This window comes from Maylandia zebra, linkage group LG9 (genome assembly GCF_041146795.1).
Source record: "Maylandia zebra isolate NMK-2024a linkage group LG9, Mzebra_GT3a, whole genome shotgun sequence".
Classification (NCBI taxonomy): Eukaryota; Metazoa; Chordata; class Actinopteri; order Cichliformes; family Cichlidae; genus Maylandia; species Maylandia zebra.
In genome coordinates this window covers 17,657,176-17,679,254 of record NC_135175.1, presented here as the reverse complement: position 1 = coordinate 17,679,254, position 22,079 = coordinate 17,657,176, and the positions used below count along the sequence as shown (strand labels likewise).

Sequence of the window (22,079 nt, the reverse complement as noted above, 5' to 3'; positions counted from 1 at the left end):
GACTTGTTTTTTCTGAATGACGGCTATGTGGGAATAACCCATTACCAAGTGTTGTTCCAGAGCGGCAGAGATAATGAGATGTACCCACATGGAAATTTGATACTTCTCTGAGATTGCATTGAAAAAAAAAAAGGAATCCAAAGTGTCAGTAGTTACACAGCTTCTACCAAATTATCAGTCATTCAGGCCTTATCACAGCTCGGTTACCATGTCCTCCCATCTTCAGCTTGTTCTCTTTTCCCATGCCTGTCTGTTCCCACTCTTTCTTTCTCTCACTCCACAGTGTCTTCCTCTTCACCCTCACCTCGACACATTTCCAGTCTCCATTGTCTTTATCCTATCCATTCCTCTTCTATTTTAACCTGTATCCACAGGGCATCTGTCTTCAACTGGCAGCACTGAACACATGCAGATCACAGCTCTTGTGGTTGCTATGTGACAAGTGCAAACCTATTTGGAGCACATCTTTTACTTTTTCTGGCTCATGGTCTGCTTTTACATCCAAAATTCCAACGACATAACCAGAGAAAGAACTGTCATTGGAATGTATGGCCAAAGCCCATAGTCAAGAGGTGTTTTAACTATTTTTATGACACAGAAGCAGGTTGCACAACAGAAAGCAAAAGTTTTATTTGGCTGCTGCAAAAAAGGTCTAAAAAGAAATACAAAAGTCCACAAAACACACCAATCCAAAAGGAGCATCAGCTGGGAAAGTTGGAGAAGGGCAGGGCTATATATATGCTACAGTTAGGTCCAGTGATATTTGGACAGAGACAACTTTTTTCATTTTTTGGTTCTTACGTACACTACCACAATCAATTTTGAATAAAATAATGTGCAGACTTTCAGCCGTAATTTGTTGGCTTGAACAAAAACATTTTTGGAACTAAAACATTTATTCAGGGGCACAAAAGTAATTGGACGAATTAAATAAATGAAAATAAAATGTTTATTTCTAATGGACATCACCAGGTGCTGGGTTTCCTGCTTTTTAATGTTCTGCCAGGCCTTTACTTTCAGATTCTGTTTGTTTTGGGGTCTTTCTTTCAGTTTGACTTATTTAGCTGGATTAGAGCAGACAGCATGACTCTGAACATCTCAGAATTCATTCAGCTGCTTCTGTCCTCATTCACATCATCAATAAACACTAGTGTCCCAGTGCCACTGGGGGCCATACATACTCAAGCCATCACACTGCCCCCACCGTGTATTACGATGTGGTTTGCTTTGGAGCTGTGCCACGCCTTCTCCATACTTTTTCTTGCCACCATTCTGGTAGAGGTTGATCGTGGTTTCATTTGTCCAAAAGCAAAATCCAGCCTAGCCTTTCTATTTGTGAGGCTTATGAGTGGCTTGCACCTTGCAGTGAACCCTCTGTATTTACTTTCATGGAGTCTTCTCTTTATTGTAGACTTTGATATCGATACGCCGACCTCCTGGAGAGTGTTGTTCACGTGGTTGGCTGTTGTATTAGCCTCTTCACCATGGAAATAATTCTGCGATCATCCACCACTATTGTCTTCCATGGATGTCCAGGTCTTTTTGTGTTGCTGAGGTCACCAGTGCTTTATTTCTTTCTAAGGATGTACCAAACTGTAGATTTTGGCACTCCTAATATTGCAGCAATTTCTTAGATGGGTTTCTTCTGTTTTTGCAGCTTATGGGTGGCTTGTTTCACCTGCATGGACTCCTCCTCTGACGATGATGTTTTCTGTTCACAGCAAAATCTTCCAAATGTAAGCACCACACTGTCATGGGCCTGAGTCTGTGACTCAGGGCTTTTGTATTAATGAATTATCTTGTGTTCTGGTGATGTTTTCTGTTAAGGTTTTCCTAGTTAGAATTTGGTGTTGTGCTCCCTCTGTTTAGTGTCAAGTCATCCCTGTCTGTGTGTATATTTCCTGTTTTACTTTGAAGTTCTGTGTCTCGTGTCTTGTCATATCAATTAGGATCTGCTGTGCCTCCCTCCTGTTTTGCCATTCCTCATTCCCTCCGTGTGTATTTATCATGTGTGTTTACCTGTGCTCGTTGTCAGTTCATCTGCGTTAGTTGGTGTTTCTCCGTCTCTCTGCCCTCAGCTCGTGTTTCTCCCTGTATGTTGTGTATTCCAGGTTTATTAGTTTTGCCCAGTTCAGGTTCGTGTCTTAGTGCCATCCTTACCACCCTCGTTTCTGTTTGTACTTCACCCATTGTAAATAAAATGCTCACTCGCAACAAGTCAGTTCCTGCATTTTGGGTCCTTTTCGCCCAGGCACCACACGACTGTCGCCGCAACCGTGACACACACATCAAATCAACTCCAGTCATTTTATCTGCTTAGCTGATAATGGCATAAGAAAGGAATTGCCCACAACTGCCCAATAAATAGCCTTTGAGTCAATTGTCCAGTTACATTTGGTCCCTTTAAAATGAGGTTGGCACATGTTAAGGAGCTGAATCTCCTAAACGCTTCATCCAGTTTGAATGTGGATACCCTCAAATGAAAGCTGCGAGTCTACATATGATGTCCATGTCTATTATATAACTATAATTGGAAAATGTTTCAGTAAACAGGTAAAAAAAAACAACTAAAAAAAAGTCAGTGTCCAAATATATATGGACCTAACTGTATAGACAAGACACAGGTGGAAGCAGGAAACGGATGAAAGCAATGAGGAAAAAAGAGAGACAATCACAAAGTTTGAGTGACAAAGAGAGTCAATAAAACACATGGAAATCAGTTATTAAATTCAAACTGGAGGTAACCAAAAGATAATCAACCAAAACTGAAACACTAAACAATATGACAAAGACAGAATAACACAGCAGGGATAGGAAATGGAGAAAGTAAAAAGAACAAAACCCAAACAAAATGGCACAGGAAAGCCAAGAAAATATCAGGACCATGGCCTTATTAGTATTAATCATGTCTATGTAAGCGGCTGTCTAATGCCCTGACGCCCCTTTTCATGTCAAAGCAAATGAGAAAACTTTTACTGACCTCATTCCAAGTTAACCTTGGGCACAACGAATTTGAAATAAAAAGTAATTTTCTTCAGATGAAACTTTAAACAAGACAGACGGGGGTGTTAAGCAAGCATGGTCTGCAAAAAGATTTGATATGAGTTGCATCACAGAAAGTGTAGATGCTTGATGCATAGCAGCAGCTATGGGCTGGGCTCTGATTTTGACCATTTTATTATTCAGGGTCACACATGTTTTACAAGGGTTACTCCAGCAGTTTCAAATAAAATGAATGCACACTGTATTTTACAACTGTTTAATATTTTATCAAACGAGTAGTCAGTCTTTAAAGTGTTTTGTGACGTTTTTCAAACATGTATGTGGTTGAAATCTTAGAGCTGAAGAGATGTGAAGAACTTTTCTTTTTCTACACTTCATTAGCTGTCATCTGGTCTTTCTTCATGTCTACCTGTCTCTTTTTCCCCCCGCACTTGTCTATCTAGACCAAAAGGTTTTTGGCTGCAAGAGAAGCTGGTTCACCTTTTCGTTTGTCTGACGTCCTTGAGTTTCACAGGGCCTGGCACATTAACTAACACTAAAGGGAGACAGTTGGGGGGTGGGAGCATGGACATTTGGGAGAGGGTGAGGGGTGATGGTGAGAGAGAGAGAAAGTCAAGACTATTAGGGGAAATGAGAGAGATAACAACGGCAGGAATGTTGGAGGTTGAAAAAGGGAAAAGATGGAGGGAGGTAAATGTGAGATAAAATGGTGAGACGCAGAAATTGCAAATTAAAAGAAGACTGGCAAAGGAGGAGGCTGTAGCTCAGGTGCTGCGTATATTTCTTGTCTACCAATGGGAAAGCTGGGGGATTGAGCTCCAGATCCTCCTGTCCATGTGTCTAAGTATCCTTGGGCAAGATACTGACACCCAGGTTGCCCCGATCCATCCATCCAAGTGTGAGTGTGTGAATGTTAGATAGAAGTGCTTAGATACAGATAAAAGCACTGTGTCAATGCTAAATAATTGAGGAGGAAGGTGCTGTGTAAGTGTTAACAAAAGAAAGACAAAACAGTCTTTTCTGACTGTTTTTAGAATGCAGAGGCAGAACTGTCCCTGCTTGATTTATGTAAGTGCAAAAAAAAAAGAAAGTAGAAATACAAAACAAATCTAGCATCACGCCACATCTAATAATACATTTCTAAGAAAAATGAACTAAAGCTGTTAACAGTCAATCTTTTCTGGTTTAAATAAGATGCAATTTTGTTAATAACATAATGTGTTAATTAAAGGATCTTAAGTGACTCTGTTTTATAAGTTAAGTAAAAAAAAAAGGTCTAGCACTATAATGGAACAATTAAGAATACAGCAATGTTCACAAGCCCATTCATGTTTAGTCATTTTGTACATAAAGGCACACAAATACATACTGTGCCTATAAAAAACTAATAAAATGTGTCATCTTAAAATGAAAAAGCAAAGTAGGAATGACCACCAGGATCCTGGTAACTGGCAGGCTTACACAAGATAGCTGCCTGCTGGAAAATCACTATGGCACCATCTAACTCCATCTCTCATTCACACACACATCTACAGGACTGTGCATCGAAAATTGGATGCACACACCCGACGCGCACATCACTATAACCTAAAACTCTAATAGCTGTCAGCGTTCACAGCCCAATGTGCTTAGCTTAAGATGATTGGTGTGTCCCATTGATTTTGTGCCTCTGCTGTTCCATGGCACTGGGAGATTGGAGTAGATTGGATTATCAGCACATACTCATGTCACTGACGGCAAATTTGGCTGCCAAATGTAACGGCTTGAAGGAACCCCTCCTTATAATATGTGTAAATGTGTAGTGCCGTCCTGTTTTTGTCAATACAAGTGCTTTGAAATGTTTGTGTTCCAGTGAAAGTGTGAGTGTTTAATATGTGGACTTGTTTTTGTCATGCCTCACAGGGTTTCTGTAAATGTGAGCATGAGTCATGTAGAAGCTAAATTGGCTTTTCGCTTGTTTTCTCATTCAGTGCATGTTTTGTCTGTAAAGAAAATCACTGTAATTCTAAGAATATGTGCAATATGGATGACTCTCATGCATCTTTGCTTGAATATGTATATTTTTGGGGGGAGTTAGGGTTTGTATTTGTGCATTATGTCTCTAGTATTGTGAATACTGATATGCCTTCCCTTCCCTTTCTCACGCTGCCATATCTCAGTCAACATTACTCTTTACTCCTACTGGTAGATGACTTAATCGCTTGTGCCCACCTTCTTTGCATAAGCAACAATTACTCCCTACCACTGTTGATATTAGCCTAATTTCATTAACATTTCCTGGTCTTTGGTCTCCACGTTGCTGCCAGTTTTCATTTTCATGTATGACCTTTAGGAAATCAATACTGATTTGACCATTTTCATTCACAATCAAACCAATTTCTCACTGGATGCTTTTCTTAGATGGCAACAAACAAACAAACAGACATACGTTCATAGCAAATACAATTTCCTTTGCAATTCTGCCACTTTGTGGTCTCCATGCTTACAGAGTGATGATTACTTGGTAGTTTTAGCCACTGATCACTTTTAACTCAATATAATCTTGGCACATTTAACACAAAGTCAGCAGCTGATGGAAACTGTTTGTTGTTAATCACAATGGTGGCTCAATATGCCAAGGACTCCTGATGTGAAAAATGAAGCTTTGCCAAAAAGTGAGGTTCTAGGCTAATATTGATTCTGTGTCTTCCCTGTTTCATAGCACTGGAAGAGCACATATTCATGCCAATAACAGTACATTTGGCTGTCAAATGTAGCTGCTTGCATCTAAATGCAAGTCAAAATGATAGAGCGAAGGGAGACTCTCTACAGCTAAAACACAGAAACTGTCAGGGTCCCTGTGCCTACCCGGTCGGCTCAGTACGGCTACATATGTTTTGTATTCCTTTTTTTTATTTTTTTCCTGCTCTCTCCTTTCCCCTCTTTCCCTCCTCCCTCTGCCTGGGCGGAGCTCACCTGCGGGCTCCTGCCCTTGGCCCACGCACCTGTGGCTCATCACGAGTGATCCAGCTCCTTTATAAGACGGCAGCCCTGTGTTTCTCGTCGCTGGACCGTTGCCGACCCTCGTCAGTGTAACCCCAGCTCAATGACTTCAGAAGTGTTTCATAGCGATTTACCTAACTACCCATTCGTGTCTCTGTGTACAGATTCCCTGGACCTACCCCTGTGTTACCCGAGTGAGTGGAGTGTGAGGAGGAGTGGACGGAGAGTGTGCGAGTGTGAAGAGGAGTGGACGGAGAGTGTGCGTGTCTTTCCCGTTCGTGTGTGGACCCCCGGAGCCCGGCTTTCCCCTCACTTTTGTAAATAATCACCTGGTGCATCATAATAAAGACTCTTGTGCTTTCAAGACCTAGAGCCTGCGCGTGAGTCCGTTCAGTCCCGTTGTGACAGAAACTGTACAGCATGTTTTGATATTATCGCTTGTCTCTGTGACATGCTTTCAACAACAGGTGAAAAGACATCTATTTAGACAAGCATTTGGGTGTTTTGAATTCTGTGTTGTTTCACCTGGTTCATGTGAGATCATTTTAAACACATATCAGCTGTTTTCTTTTTTTAATTGATACCTCTGTAAAATATTTCATGACTACTTTCTTGTCTATTGAAGCGCTATGCAAATACATTTTACTTCTTACTTTAACAACTGTTACAAATGTCATATTTTGAAGGTTGGCGCACATCAACAGTTAATGCAGTTTGCATTATAAATGTTTAATTATAGTATTTTAAAGTTAAGTAAATCTGTCTTGAAGTTGTAACGTTCACATCCAAACTGATTTCCAGAGGAATCCTTGACCGTCATCAGCTACTATACCTTAGAGAATCTCATCAAGGTGCTTCATATCTGAAGGTAGACCCTACAATAATACATACAGAGAAAAACCCAACAATCAAATGACCCCCTATCAGCAAGCACTTTGGCGACAGTCGAACGAAAAACTCCCTTTTAACAGGAAGAAACCTCCGACAGAACCAGGCTCAGGGAGGGACGGCCATCTGCCACGACAGGTTAGGAAGAGAGAAGGAAGACATGACAAAAAACATGGTGTGGAAGAGAGCCAGAGATTAATAACAAGTATTATTCAATGCAGAGAGGTCTGTTAACCCATAGTGAGTGAGAAAGGTGACTGAAGAAGAAATACAAAATGCATCATGGGAATCCCCCAGCAGACTATTGCAGCATAACTAAGGGAGGATTCAGGGTCACCTGATCCATCCCTAACTATATGCTTTAGAAAAAGGAATGTTTTAAGCCTAATCTTAAAAGTAGAAATAGTGTCTCCCAAAATCAATATGATATTCAACATTTGAACTTTCGACAGGGTAATCTTTTGGACGTCATGTAGATGTCTATGACTTGTGCAGGGAATTTACATGATTAATAAATGTAATGTTTTTTTTATTTACAAATATCAACATTGTTTCTCTCAACATGATACATATGAATACAGATTATTTATCAACAAAGATGCTTTATTATGTGTTGACCTACTAATTTATTTAGCGCATGTTTTTTTGTTTTGTTTTGTTTGTTATTTTAAATTTCCCTGTTTTTCTTTAACTAGTTTATTTATTTTAATTAATCACCTTATTTATTTGTAACTAGGTTAAAACTGTTATTTTTTTAAAATATTAAAAACATTAAAATCCATGTTAAATTCCATGTTGAAATGTAAATGAAGTAATAATGGTTAAAGTATTTATAAAATTTTTGGTATTCATTTTAAAAGGAGTAAAATGTGTTTAATAAGTTAAAAAAGTATTTGCATTAAATACCGTTTGTTTTTATTTTAGAGAGGTTAGTATCCTGTTTTATTGTGAAGAGCTGTGTAAGACGAAACTAGTGTGTTTGTGAAGTGGCCTGCTCTGGGAGATGTAAAATACGAAAAGTGTGTATTTATGAACTGGACTATTTGCCTGACAGTCTTTGTCAATGCACAGATGATATTTCTGCTCGAAATCCACCACGCAGCTGCTCACTTTTGCTTTAGCTCAGGAGCCCGCACCATCTTGGAGATGTCTGCTAATCACTCTGCATCCTTTTAAACATAACTGTTTCTGTACAGATAATATGCCCTCCACCCTCTGGAAACATGGGACTACAGAGCCTATACAATCAGAAGCATTATAAAAATGACATCTAAAATGAGTCTTACAAGTTTGACATTTAAAAGACGTCCACAACAACCACATTTGGACCATAAATAGTCCCTACCCAAAGGTCTTACAGACGTCAACACTAGAAGTATAATAGACGTCGCTAAAAAGACGCCGTCTGGCGTTACACAAACAACCCCTTCGGTGGACCAGAATTGTGCATCCAAAAACAAATGCACACGAGAGCTCCTTCACGGCTATGGACAAATGTTCTGCATCCATATATTCAATGACGTCACTCCAACATCACTCTGCGCAAGTAAATTTCACAAAAATGCACACTACAGCTATTTTCATTCAAGTATTACTTAAGCTTTTACAAAAATAAACTGAATATATACACTTTATCCATTACATGCTCTCCAAGGACCGCTATCCTCCAGGAGAGGAAAAGAAAATGTGTTGGTGGGAAGAATGCTAAACTGTATTTTTACCATCCTTTCCTTATCCTTTTGAGAAATTGTTTTTCATTTTTTCATTGTTTCCTTCCCTATTTCCTTAATCGGTTGTTGGTGGGTGTCATTACAGGAGCTGCAGTCCCATTTAGTAGAAATAATTCTATTGGTATGATTAAACATACCAGATTACCTTGCTTTTATATGTCAGAGTTGTTGCCTCAGCTGTAGTGCGGCTATATTAGATGGGAAAGTATGAATTATTAATTGTATAAACACGGAGGGGTGTAATTGTCTGTCCCTATCTGTCTTTGCTGTGGACTGATGTGGAAATGAGCTTCAGTCTGAGTCACTGAGATAATGATTGAAGCCAAGAGAGGGAGGGCATGAGAGGAGAAGAAATATAAAGAAGTAGAAAGAAAGAAAAGAGAAAAAGAGGAGGAAGGTGGTGAGAGCAGCTGTGCAGCACTGAGAAGTGTGTCGCTCGATGAAGGCTTGAATGTTTATCTCACAGTGTGTCATCTCTAAAATCATCCATAAGGCTGTATGTACACGTACCTGAATTAGGTATTTACTTTTATCTCTGTCTACACTGCATGTAAGCAGAGCCCTCCAACAGAATGCATATATGTGTGAGTACATGGCCATCTGTAGGCTTGTCCGCATGTGTGTGTCCGCATGCACGTATGTCTGTGTGTGTTTGTATACCTCCTCTCCTGTTGAGCTTGGCATATCCAGGTGCATATCCACTGGAGAAGACAGACGAGCTGGTGAAGGCTGTGTGAGGCAGAGGAGAGGCAAGAGCCTCATCACACTTTTCTGTAGAGAGAAAGAACGCATATTAAAACAGAAGGAGTGAGAAACAGAAGAGGACGTTGGAAGAAAACAGAGGATATGATAAAGAGCTGTGTTTTTTTGCTTTACATACACACTTTTTCATGCATAGAAAATACATTAAGTAGTTGTTGGTCATTTTAAATCCTATTTAACTGTAATTCTATGAGAAAATCTCAACTTAGTCAAACCAATTTGGCAAATTCACGAACACATTGCAAAAATATCCACCTTAACAGGCAATCTGGCCTGGTAACTAAATGCAGATGCAAAGCTGATTTAAAAAACCAAACAACCAATCAAAACAGAGGAGAAATACAAGTGGCTAAAATGAATTGCCCCAGCCTGAGGTTAAACCCTACTAGGGCTGCCACGATTTGTCGACTAGTCACGATTACGTCGACTATCAAAATCGTCGACGACTGATTTAATAGTCGACGCGTCGTTTGAAGCTTTGTAAGATCGCAAAAGACGCAGGAATAATAGCAGGATTTAAGAGTGTAATAACGGACTGAAACAGAAGATGGCAGCACAGCATGTACAAGGATGCCAGCTGCCGTTAAACCCCGAAGAAGAAGAAGCAGCTGTGTCCCAGAATTCATAGCGCGGCCCAGCTTAGTTTCCACAATGGCGGTAGCTAGTTAGTTTTAATATTACTCTTATTATTCTTTCTGGGTCACAAAATAAACGTTTAACATATTTTCAGGCGAGAATGTAGCTGTGTAAACCTCAAATATCTGCTCAGTTTATCAAGACACCACATATTTTTAAAAGCGCTCCGACGTTTTCGGAGACGTCTGTTACCCACTAGCTCGATAGCTAGCGGGGGGCTAGGTCACTAGCGCCGTGAGAACACCGGACTCCCGGCAAATTGTTTTCAAACCCACCGCCGTCTTTCGTGACTCAGGTTAAATATATATGAGTCACTTAGATAAATTAAAAATGTTATTGTTTGGCTTTTTTTTTAGTATTTTATTTGTTCCTGAGTAAATCGGTTTGGCTGAGATTAAAGTTATAGTTTTTACACAGCTGAATAAACGTCAAGCAGACAGCTGATTATCAGAAGTGTGAGATGCTGGAGAATATACTCCGGTGTCCTGTTATATTTTAGATAGCAAGGAGTTTATTAAACTTTACCGAAACAATCTGCAAATTTCATTAAAATTGAATAAACTATCATCTTGTCTTTATTTTTAGTTAGCACCTTAAAAGCTTAAAGCTGTAAGCTAATGATAGTTATATAAGAGCAGATGCTGCTGGTGCAATAAGCTGTAGTTTTACGTCCAGTGGATGATGATCTGATTAGTCGACTAATCGCATAAATAATCGGTGACTAGTCGACTATCAAAATAATCGTTTGTGGCAGCCCTAAACCCTACACATATTTATTCTGCATTTGTTCACTTCTGAAATTTGAAGTACGAAGTAGGCATTTATAAATGACTATGATGAAATTTTAGGTTTGATTTTTCTGCAAACAGATATAAATGTCAACTTCTTTCATTTAAATAGAAGTTTCATTGGGGTTGCTGTGAAGAAAATTATCTGAAAGACCACCACGGCGATGCTCCTCATAACCTCACTTTTAAGCTAACATTCTGCTAGTGCTCTCAAGAGAAAACAAAGAACGTGACGGCAGAGGAATACATATGAAACACACAAACACAGCAGAAATCAAAGGAAAGAAATACTGAATATTCCTCACATGCACACAGTGATTAAGTCTCTTCCCTCTCTTTTCTCTCAATCCACCCCTTTCACTCTCTCATCCACACAAACACACTCCCCTCTTCCAGTACATTAGGTTCCACGCAGAGAGAACTTGTGAATGGTCTGTCAGGTCAGGTAGGCACAGTCACTAGCTCTCTGTCATGTCCCACTACGTGTGTGTGTGCGCACAGAGTCTGAGTATGTATGAGGGAGAGTCAAATTTAGAAAAGAGTGTTGTTTCTCCTTCTGTGAATGTGCATAGACAGATCACACGTGTGTGTGTACAGTAGACTAAATCTGGTGAAAGTCTCAAAGAGTTTGTGTTACAGGTGGGCTCATAGAGAATGGAAAATATCTAATCGTGACAATGTGTGTGGGTGTGTCCTTTTGTATGCTTGCATGCAAGTGTGCATTTCTCTTTGGAAAGCCTCCCTTGTGGTCTGAAAGAGCTCCACATTTTTCTCCTTTTGCTGCCTGCTTTGGCAGGTGGATATGCACAGAGACATCAAGGTTCTCCTTTATAAAAAGTAATGACATTTCTGGCACATTCATGTCACCCTGGAATATTAGCAAAGTCCACTTGCAACTGTCAGGCGTCTGACTCAGCATCATAGAATGGGAGAGAAGGGCAACAACGTGGTTTCAGGCAGCGGGATTTAAAAAGTCTGTTTGCATACTGTGTGAGGAGGTACGATTCTTTTAAAATGACTCAGGTGAGCCCGTGTCACCAGCTGCAACCCATGCCAGAACAGCTAGTGATGTGTTCCTGCTTATCTCCTTTTGCAGCTGTTCCACAGGTGCAGCTCTCGTGCAGCAGCATCTGGTCATGAAATTACAAGAAATCTTTGGGTCATGCTCAAGAGTCTCCAAATTTATTCTTGCATCCTAATTAATAATAATAGGATCCTCTATCACACAAAGAAATGCACACGAGAGCTCCTTCACGGCTATGGACAAATGTTCTGCATCCATATATTCAACTGTTTGTGCAGTGATTGACACAAAGGCACAAACACTTGCGCTTAGATCCAGTCATACACTTGATGATTCTTCATTTTCATTCACACACTTGGGAACACAACAGCTTTACTGCAGCTTCTGTCTAATGAGTGTTTCTATAGGTTTGTTGGCAAAGACTTGCTCTAGCTGCACATGAACAGGCTTTGTAGGTCACACAAACACACACGCACGCACACACTCACACTAACAGAATACATTGAATAAAGGCTGGAAGAGGAGGCAGCAATGGAATGAAAGAAGGAGGCGAGTTAATAGAGAGAAAGTAGATTTTAAAGGAATCAAGGTGGTGAGAAATATAGTGAATTTCTTCAGTGCCTCCGCTTATTTCCTTAGGGCTCTCTAAACTCTCTTCTGGGGAGAAGCCGCTATACATGTACGGATTTTAGAGATCAGAAGATATATACTAAAAAAAATTAAATAAATGAAAAAGGTGGAAAAGGTGGAAAGTCAACCTGTACCAAGGCCAATGTTCTATTTCACAATTTTAAAGAAAGTAACATGATTCAACATGAGATTCTTTTCCTCCTCTGTGCTCCACCTCTCCAACAGTTTGGTAGTATATGAGTAACCTTGCAGAAAAGAGAAAAAAAAAATACAGAAAACGGTAATGATTGCATGCTTCCACAATGGCTTGTCTTGGTTGAAGAATGATGGTTCTAATATACAGTACTAATAATATAGTAGCTATTAACAACCCTGACCAGTAATGTGGAAATATCTTAAAATATGTGAAAAAGAACTTGGGTGAAAATGTGCTTTGCCTCTGAAAGCAGAACCCTGAATATTCGCAGCCATCACAAAGATCTATGAAACGAAACTTTAACTGTCTTTAATTTTGATAATGGCAAGACCTCCCGAGGCAAAATTGGTGGCTATGTTTACAAAGTGATTGATTAGACTTAAACGCAATTTGACCTCATAAGCTGCGCTCACTGTTTTCGCTATTACAGTACACTGCACCACATTTCCATTAAATCAGCTAAACAAAAAAAATTAGCATCTGTTTATTTGGGTCCTCGGTAAAGCTGCCAAATTCTTATTTTCCTTGGATCTCTATGTGTGCAGTTTATTTCTGGTGGTTGCTGTTGCTGTTGTTGCTGATTCCCAAGTCCAAAGGTATCCCCTGCCATGTGCATTACTCATGTATGTATTCACCCCTTATGTCTACTGGCTTCATAACATTCCACAGGCACTGATTCTACTCGCAGTTGAAATTTCATAGCATGCTGTTTTGATTCACAAGGGGACCGGTGATAACTACAACAACAGTAATTTTAATTAATATTGCATGTTAAAATAAAAATTTGTTTGTGGTTGATGGAATTGCAGTAGCAGTTTTCTTCTTTTTTATACTGAAAGATGTACAATGGCTGATTCAAATGCAGACAATGTTAGACTCTCTGTAGCTTTCCTTCAGTGAAACGCCAGTGCTTCGGTATTGATCAGCTATTTTATTCCAGTGCTGAATATTTTAAGAAACCCAGAGTATATCTTTAACACACAGAATGAGCAAGTAAATCAACTAATGGTTTTGTTCATCATTTATTATTATTATTACCTCCTTCAGGGAGGTTGTGTTTTTGATAGTATTTGTGTGTGTGAATATCATTCTGTCTGTAAACACAATAACTCAAAAACTTTTGAATAAATTCAGATAAAACTTTGTAGGGGTGTAGAGCTGGGTCATGTTAACAATCCATCTTATATCCACCAGTCTAAAAAGTCAAGTCTGACCTCTCCTTCATGCTCAACAGATTGATCTGCTGTTTAGTAATGCTAATATTAATGCTATATAGAGCTGTCTAAAACTGTGTTTCTTACTGTTATTGTTTGTATTGAAAACATTATACAATACAGTAGTAAAATATTGTAAACAGTATAAACAGTATTGATCACATTATAGACTTTACTTTTGCATTTCACATCTGCCTTTCTTTCAAGCTGAACCAAAAATGTGTCAGCTTTAAAGCTCATCTAGAAGGCATGGTTAAGAGACAGAGAATGAGCTGCTTAGTTAGTTAAAAATATACTGCATTATAATATTATATAATACGCCCAAGTTATCCTTATCCTGTTATTTGCAAATCAATATTATCCATGGCCTACTCCTACATGATGTTTGTGTAATTAAAGTAAGCATCTAACGTGCTACACTTATCTGAATTTTGCTGTACTACAAACTTTTTAAAGTCTGTATAAAAAGGGCAAAGCAAACAAAGTAAATAAAGCTAGGCGAGGGAGCTGCCATGGTGGAGGTTTGCATTGTGTAGGCTTATATAATATTTCACATTGAAAATTAGCATTGTTTATGCCAAATATTTCCATCGTTTGAGTGTCAAGTACTACTGCTTTTTCAAAGCTGTCTTAAGGGTAAGTGCAAGGTGTCCTCTGGAGACTTGATGCACTGGTTGCTTCAGCATTAACAACTGAGAAGCAGTCCTCTTTCGAAGGGCGACAATGAAGAAAAAGGGCTGCCAGTGAGATGTGATCTTAGCCAGAAGTCTGTCAAGAAAGACCTCTTGAGCAACTCGCGTCTTGTTGGGAAGCTTTCTATTTTGTCCTCAGTTTTGCTTCATTTTTACAGTTCGGGTTTCTTTTTACTTGCCATTTAGTCAGCTTGAAAAACCAAAAACACCACAGTCGGTGACATTATATGAATGAGGATGGGCTCATTCATGTTGATTGGGGGGGACAACAAAGAACCAAGGACATAGCAGTGAAAAGAAAATGAAAAGTTTCTGCTTTTGTAATAAAGCCAATATACAGTGGCATATTTGAGAGGAACTCTAAAGCCCTGTCTGAGGCTTTAGTGCTCTACATAATGCTGCATTTCGTCCATATGTGACTTGTGTGGAAAGAAGCCAGTAAATATACTTTGCCCTTATCTGAACTGAGTGTCTTTTTTATTGCTTTTACTTGAGAAAAAAAGCACAGAAATGATGGGAGACTGTATCCGATTTGATCATTCATAATGAATCCACTGTACAATGTGAACCTGTTTGAAATGCCAACACCAGCACTAGCTGTATCAGGAAACCTTGATATCGTACAAATTGTTTGAACTTGAAATAAATAGAGAATTTAGGTTATACTGTAGCTGTGAAATTACTGGCAATAAATCTTACATTGTCTCTTTTCTCATTTTTCAGTCCTTAAGGATTGCAGCTGTAAAAACAACAGTAATGCCCTGATTTATTGTTTTGCAATTATTAAATCACAGCACAGGGTTATACACAGGTAAATTGTATGGTATGTGTGTGAGAAAGGGCAACTTCTGTGTTTTCCTTGCAACTAATTAAACTTTGAAAGAGATCTAGACTCATACCCATCAATTATTTACTGATATACCTCAAAGGACGCAGCTGCTGCACACATAATGTAGCCTTACGATATACAGGAAAATAGATAGGAAGCATAGTGGCAAATTAAATAAACTAAATTACATAAATTTTCACACTGGATGGATAATGTGTGACATCCTAAAATAGGTTACTGTAAGACCAGTGCCTGGTTAGTGAAAATGTGTTTAAAAAAAAGACCATTGATGAACACAGACCATATGGTTATATGTTCAGCACTCAATAAAGAGGTCATAGCCACTGATATTTGCCTGGGTCTCAAGTGCATAGCAGGGTTCTGTAAGTTCAGGTACTTTAGGGGAAGCAAATGACTACAATATCCAAGTGCAAATGTCAGCCTATTCCTCTGTGCAAGAGGAAGAGATAGTTTTATGCATGATAGAATGATAAGAGAGGCGAAACAGATAGGGACAGTGTGGGGGAGTAAAAAGAGAGATAGATAACATGAAGGCAGGACATGAGGAAGAAAAAATGGCTACATACCAAAGCCTTCTTAGTGACATTTCCAGTTAAGTAAATAACTAGGATGAAGAAAAACAGCTACCAAGAGATGTGTCAGCTGGCTGCTACCAGTTGGGACCAAAGCCATAGACAGACAGTGTTTGGCCAGCCTGTTCAAAGGCCTTTTCACTGCCACATCTTTGGAGCTAAAGGGAGTTGGACACTAGTCCAGCATAATCCAACCGGGGTAAAATTCATGACAGCCTAAAGATTAGCTGGAATAGAATCACAAATCTTAGAAGCCAAGAGACGAAATTTTGGAACTGAGACAGCTGCCATGATGTAACTCTTTGACTAAGTGTTGTACCTGCCACATTGGCCATTTAGGCAAAAGCTCTTGAAAGAAACAGTTCACGAGTACTTAGCACAAAGACTTAACAGTGCATGCTGAAATTCACCTGATAAAACAAAGGGAAAATGGAGCTGAAAAGGCCTGCCAGTTTCACCTTTTGCATGTGTTTTAACAATGGGGTCAGTAAACCGGTGAAGAACATTCAGTGTTCTTTAGACCACTGAGCAGACTGTTAAAAACACTACAGAAAACTCTGCTATCTTTATTTAATGACTGTGAAACCATTGTGTGTGGAGTTTTGCTACTGTGCTGTCAAGTCTGTCCTCTCAACAACACTGAATACTGAAGTTTGGGGACCTGGGGGCTTTTTGTGGACCCATGTCATGAACACAGTGGAAGCTGTCAAAAGTGCCAACAGCTGCATGGAGATGCAGTCTGACTCTCCAAAGTGCCAGTGAGTGTGAGAGCCTCTGTCTGTGCAAGCCTTTGTCCTCCGGTTTGGCTGGGAGCAGAAGGGGTCTCTGCTTTCTGTTTTCCATTTCTTTCCAAATTCATATTTCAATTTAATGAAGTATCTCTGGACTGGAGGCAGTGGCCTTAAATGAAATAAGACTGTAGAAGTCTGCTTTAGGGAGCTAATCTCTGTTGTAATGTTTATAAATTCATATAGCCCATCTTACCAATTCTTGCCAAGTATACCCAATATCCGTCTTGGAGAAGCTGTCCTCCTCATTGAGATAATGGGCTGAGCTGATTCAAAAATAGCAGAAGCTTTGTATGCATAGACTCCATCTACTCCATGCCCATGTACTGAGAGATCCCAGCAGGTTTTCTAATTTGCTGGGAAAGTAATACTGTTTCACTTGATTGCCTACAGAAATATTGCTGTAAACTTACCATTAACAGCAGGTAATATTAGATTTCTAGTGTAACTAAACACAAGCTGGTCTTAACCAACTTTATTTATAACTGGTTTAACACACTGGGTAGGAGGTGACCCATATGCCATAAGGCTAATGCAGAGGCCCGAGTCTGAATATGCCCTAAGGCTGTTTACACCAAGTCAACTGGTCTTTCTCTCTGCTGTCCTATCTTCTCTCCACTGCCCTGTTTAAAAAAACTCCCCCAAAAATCTAATTATGGTCAAATGTTGCAAATTAAAGCAACTCTGATTCCAACAGTGTTTTCAAAAATTCTGCCATCACAGAGAAAAAGTTTCACAAACAGTTAAATGGCCATTGACTAATTAGCAAGCAGCTTCATGTGCATTCTGTCCTGTACACCTGGAATTTCATGACAGCAGGTCCCAAGTGGGCTTCACAAAGAGCTATAGGACAAAAATAAACAGATGTTCTGCAGCATAGAATAGGCCGTTCTAATTGGGATTACAGATGGCTATTCCGACCATTTGCCAGTGTCTTCGATGTGAAATAAAATTCCAAAGTGAACAGGGTTTCACTGAATACATGTTGGCAATGGTTCCAGTTCCTAATCATTGTGAGACATCTCAAAGTCACATTATTTTAAAAGAAGAAATACTACAATTAAATCAACTAAAAATAAATAAGAGGCCTTTTCATCACTTTTTTAGTGAGTTTTAGTTCTTCTAGCCTATATGAACACATGACAGTGCATCTAATATCTATCCGGTCATTAAGTCTGATGTCACTAGCCGTGTCTGGGCCTAAACGCCGCTGCAGGTCCATATATCAAACGATCACTATGGCATTACTGAGAGTTGAAAAACTGTCGAAAGTCTTCCATCTTTAATAAAATGATCAGCGTTCTGCTCTAACAGGTGTAACAATTGAGTTTAACATCCAGGCATCCATGAAAATGGAATTTATGACATTTAACGGAGTTAGAAGTTAGCAGGAAGTTAGCTCGCTAGCTTCTATCTAAATACAATATAGCATGTCCTGACTGCGGGGTTTTGGAAACAAATTAAAACGTACAGCTCTGTTATCACTTCCAACATAAATGAAGACAGAAAACTAAACAGCAGTGTAGGGTTACTGAAGTTTGGCTAGCTGGTATATAATGATGTGCTACGTGACCGCTAGCGACACAGCTATGTTAGCATAATATAAGCAAGCTAACTTTTTTCCACTCGATAAAAGTTAACGTGAGTGTACTCGGTGGTCAGGAACAAATGTAATCGCATGGCAGGATGCTGTAAAAGGACCAAACTTCAGCCAGGATACCGGATAAATACCATGTGAATATGCAGAATCTGTATCCAAGGGACAAAAGTTACAGTACTAGAAGTGTGTCATTTGGTATGAATCAATTTCTGTTTGTTCAGCATGAGATGTATGTGTCCAAGAGCAGAGATCAAGAGTTGCATGCAAGTTGGTTTTGCTGTAATACAGAAAGAGGAGGAGTTCCAGCATGGTGAATCTGAACATCGAGAGCCAGGCCTGAGCTCTGGTGTGCTCCTGCTCAATTTAACCCCAGCTGACACAACATTTTCATTCAGAATATTCAGATTATATATATATGTATATGTAAAAGTTTTGTGATCATTCAGTGTGTATCTGGTTGTGCGTTACACATCCTGTATTTCAGTGGATTCACTACAAAGTCTCATTATGCGCCTTTGTGCTCAGGGCCACCACATTCCTGTGGCATGAAATAGCAGATGGCAGTGGAGTGAATAACAATCATCTAGACCTCAGGGTGGGAGCCTATTCACTTTCAGTTCACATGCTACCACAGTGGGAATTAAAATGACCATTTAACTCTCTATGACAAAGTGCTAACTTTTCTAAATATGAAATTTGTTCTTTGAAAAAAAGACAGAAGAAGGGGTTATCGTATTTTTACAGAAATTAATTTCTCTCAGGTACAAATTGCTAAATCTCGGTCACTTTCTATTGCTAAAATATATTTATTGCAAATAAGATGTCAATAAATCTTTTCACTTGAAGAAGACAGTTTTTTATGCAGTTTTTCAAAAGAAACCCTCTGTCTCATTGCTTTTGCTGGCATCAATGTGCAGGTTTTGAACTAAGCTCTTGGAAAAGGTTACTTGCTTTTGTCCAACTTTTTCTCTCATGTAAAGAAATGTTTATACCATACATGTATAATCTGATTCACTTAACCTAGGCCTAGATGCCTATAGGCCTCTCCAGTGTTATTAATTCATGTCCTGTCCACCCTTTTTCTGACTTCCAGCATTTTTTATATGTGACAGGGCGAAAATGTCTTCGCATTGGAAGACAACTATTTTTTTTTTAAAAAAGAGTCTCTGCTCACGCTGCTCATTTGCGCTTTACTCTTTCAGTCCAGCTTATTTCATTTTCAACCTTCCCTTCCCTTGCCTTTCCTGACCACCCTCCAACTACCAACCACCACCAGCAGGCATGCCAGCACTTTGCTTGAGCTGTTAATCTAATTTTTTTGGTCCAGATTCATTTTTCATGTCTTGGAACCATTACCAAACAATTTTTGTCAACGGATCTAGCACCCTGTGCCAATGTGAGCAGAGACCAAGCGCATAATGAGATGTTTTGGATGAAGCTACCTCACATAAAGACAGAGATTTACACACACGCACATATACCTTTTTATTTTCACATTTGCATCTGTCAACTGAAATCTAACATAACTTTTGAAATGCTGCAAAAAACAAAATCTGTTCCAGCGTTTAAACAAAGCAGAATGCATCAGAGCATATAACAATAAAACAGAAAATATTTATAGACAACTGATATTATTCTTTGGGTTTGACCAGTGTTGGAGTTACCAAAGACCAACATTAATAACAATTAAAACTAAATGAAGACATTTATATTCGCCAACTATTCCAAACATCAGTGCATGCTTTATGAAATCTTATGATGTTTGTGTTGCAACATTTAGTCTGAGCAAATACTTTAGAGTATCAAAAGCCACATTTCACCTGTGTGACAATTTGATGAAAAATACTTCACATAACCATTTTCTGGAACAAAAAGTGTATCTCTGTGTCCCGTTTTACATTCCAACTCCTGACACAAAAAGTCCTGATATCATCTGGCAGCAGTTCCCTCTCCCAATCAAATCTTTGCAGTCAGTTTGTTGTATAAAACATAGGCTCCCTTTTTTAGTATGTCCAATAATACTTCGTGGACTTTCCGCATTCAAGATTCAGTTAGCTCAACCTAGAAAGCTCAATAAGCCTTTGGTGGGTTCGCTGTATAGGTTCATCAATTATTTATTTTACTAATTAAAGGAGTGCTCACAATGACTGATTCTCTGTTTTACCGGTAATCCATGGTGCCTCAAGCTACTTTATGGGAGGTCTGTAGTGACAGGTTACCACCCTCAGCTGAACTAACTCCTCTGATGTTTTTGATGCAGATTTACAAAAAGGTGTGAAGTGGCATGGCCAATGCATATGTTGAGGGGTTATAGAGAGAGAACAGCTGTTATATTCCCTAGGAACATAACAACACATGTGGGTAAGTAACAGTAAAAGGGCAATAGGAGACAACACTGCCAATATAATAAAAGTATTTTTATTAATAATTAAACTAAAACAGGAGGTCAAGTCACTGTCACAATCAAAACACAAAGAAAAACACAGTGAAACTCTGAAGCAAGTCAAAAGTCACTCAAAAATACACTCCTCTCCACAGAGCAGGAGGAAGGAGCCACAAGCACATAGCTCATGCTGTAAAGAGAATGGCACTCCCTGAGCTTAAATACTTCCTAGCCTAATTGCTCTGTCAAGTCAGCTGCAAGGGGTGGTACCTAAAGCCAGGGAGAAAAAGCAAATACATACCCGCACAGCCAAAAACCACAGTAGGCCTGCAAACACTATAACATCAGACTTTTTTTTACTCATTTCCCTTCACTGCTGTGAAAAACAGAGATTCATGCCATTACATGCAGCTACTCATACGTTCTACCCCCCGCTTAAACATGATGTAATCAATGGTTCTTGAAGTTGTTACTTGGGTTGTATAAACATGTATTTGCATACCTAAAATACCATTGTTTTTCTGAGTCATATAATACTTCTTTTGAAGACAAATGTTTCTGAAGCAGTCACTGACGAAAAGACGAGTGAAGTAAACCATCATCTTGTTCCCAGTGTGTTTGTTACCTGGATGCCACTTAGTCAAACATATGCTCGTCTGTGACGTGTTAAAGTTACAGTTTGTCTGGTCTATTTTGCCACACAGTGGCTATTTCATTTTGTGCTTTTGTTTTTTCCTTTATTTATGTTTTATATGCAGTAATATTTGAGAATTCTCTTGTTTCAAATCGACTTTTTATTTGCTGATAGAAGGTGCAACATTTAGAAAAAAGAGATGTTAGAAGTATGCTTCTCTTTTAGTATCAAACAACTTAATCAACCCTTCAACACTTTGCATTTTTGTCTCTCGCTGTCACCCTCTGGCGATACGCCTGGCTGTTTGATCTGCCCACAAGGTGCCAGGTCAGATCAGTTATACCTGCCTGATTCAGTGAACTCTCAGCCAGGGCTGATGTGCTCAGAGCTGCATGAAGCTTAACCCTCTGTCTCTCACTGATACACTCGACCTGCATAAGAGTGGGGGTCAGGGTGTGCACAGGTGTGTGCAGCTGAGTGTGAGCACAGAGGGATGATGGATTAAAACTCAAGAGAGCTTGGTTATAGAGATGGATAGAATAAGAGAGACAGACACAGATATTTGTTTATGGAAAATGTGATGGTAAGTTAAAAAATAGCATAATAATGAGAATAAATGGCAGAAAAGTACAAATAGTGTGTCACTACATTCATCTTATGTGGCCTCAGGCATGACCTGTATTTTGCAATGTAATAAGCTTGAGTGG

The 22,079-nt window shown here is 39.2% G+C and overlaps 1 protein-coding gene across 2 annotated transcripts in view; it reads right to left on the bottom strand.

Moving 5' to 3' along the window:
• cntnap2a (contactin associated protein 2a) overlaps positions 1 to 22,079 on the bottom strand; it is a 388,888-nt gene that overhangs the window by 228,663 nt on the left and 138,146 nt on the right. For both annotated transcript variants that reach the window (XM_076888097.1, XM_076888098.1), the window contains exon 2: positions 9,264 to 9,374. In XM_076888097.1, coding sequence (XP_076744212.1) covers positions 9,264 to 9,374 — 111 coding nt within the window. The remainder of the gene's footprint in view (positions 1 to 9,263; positions 9,375 to 22,079) is intronic.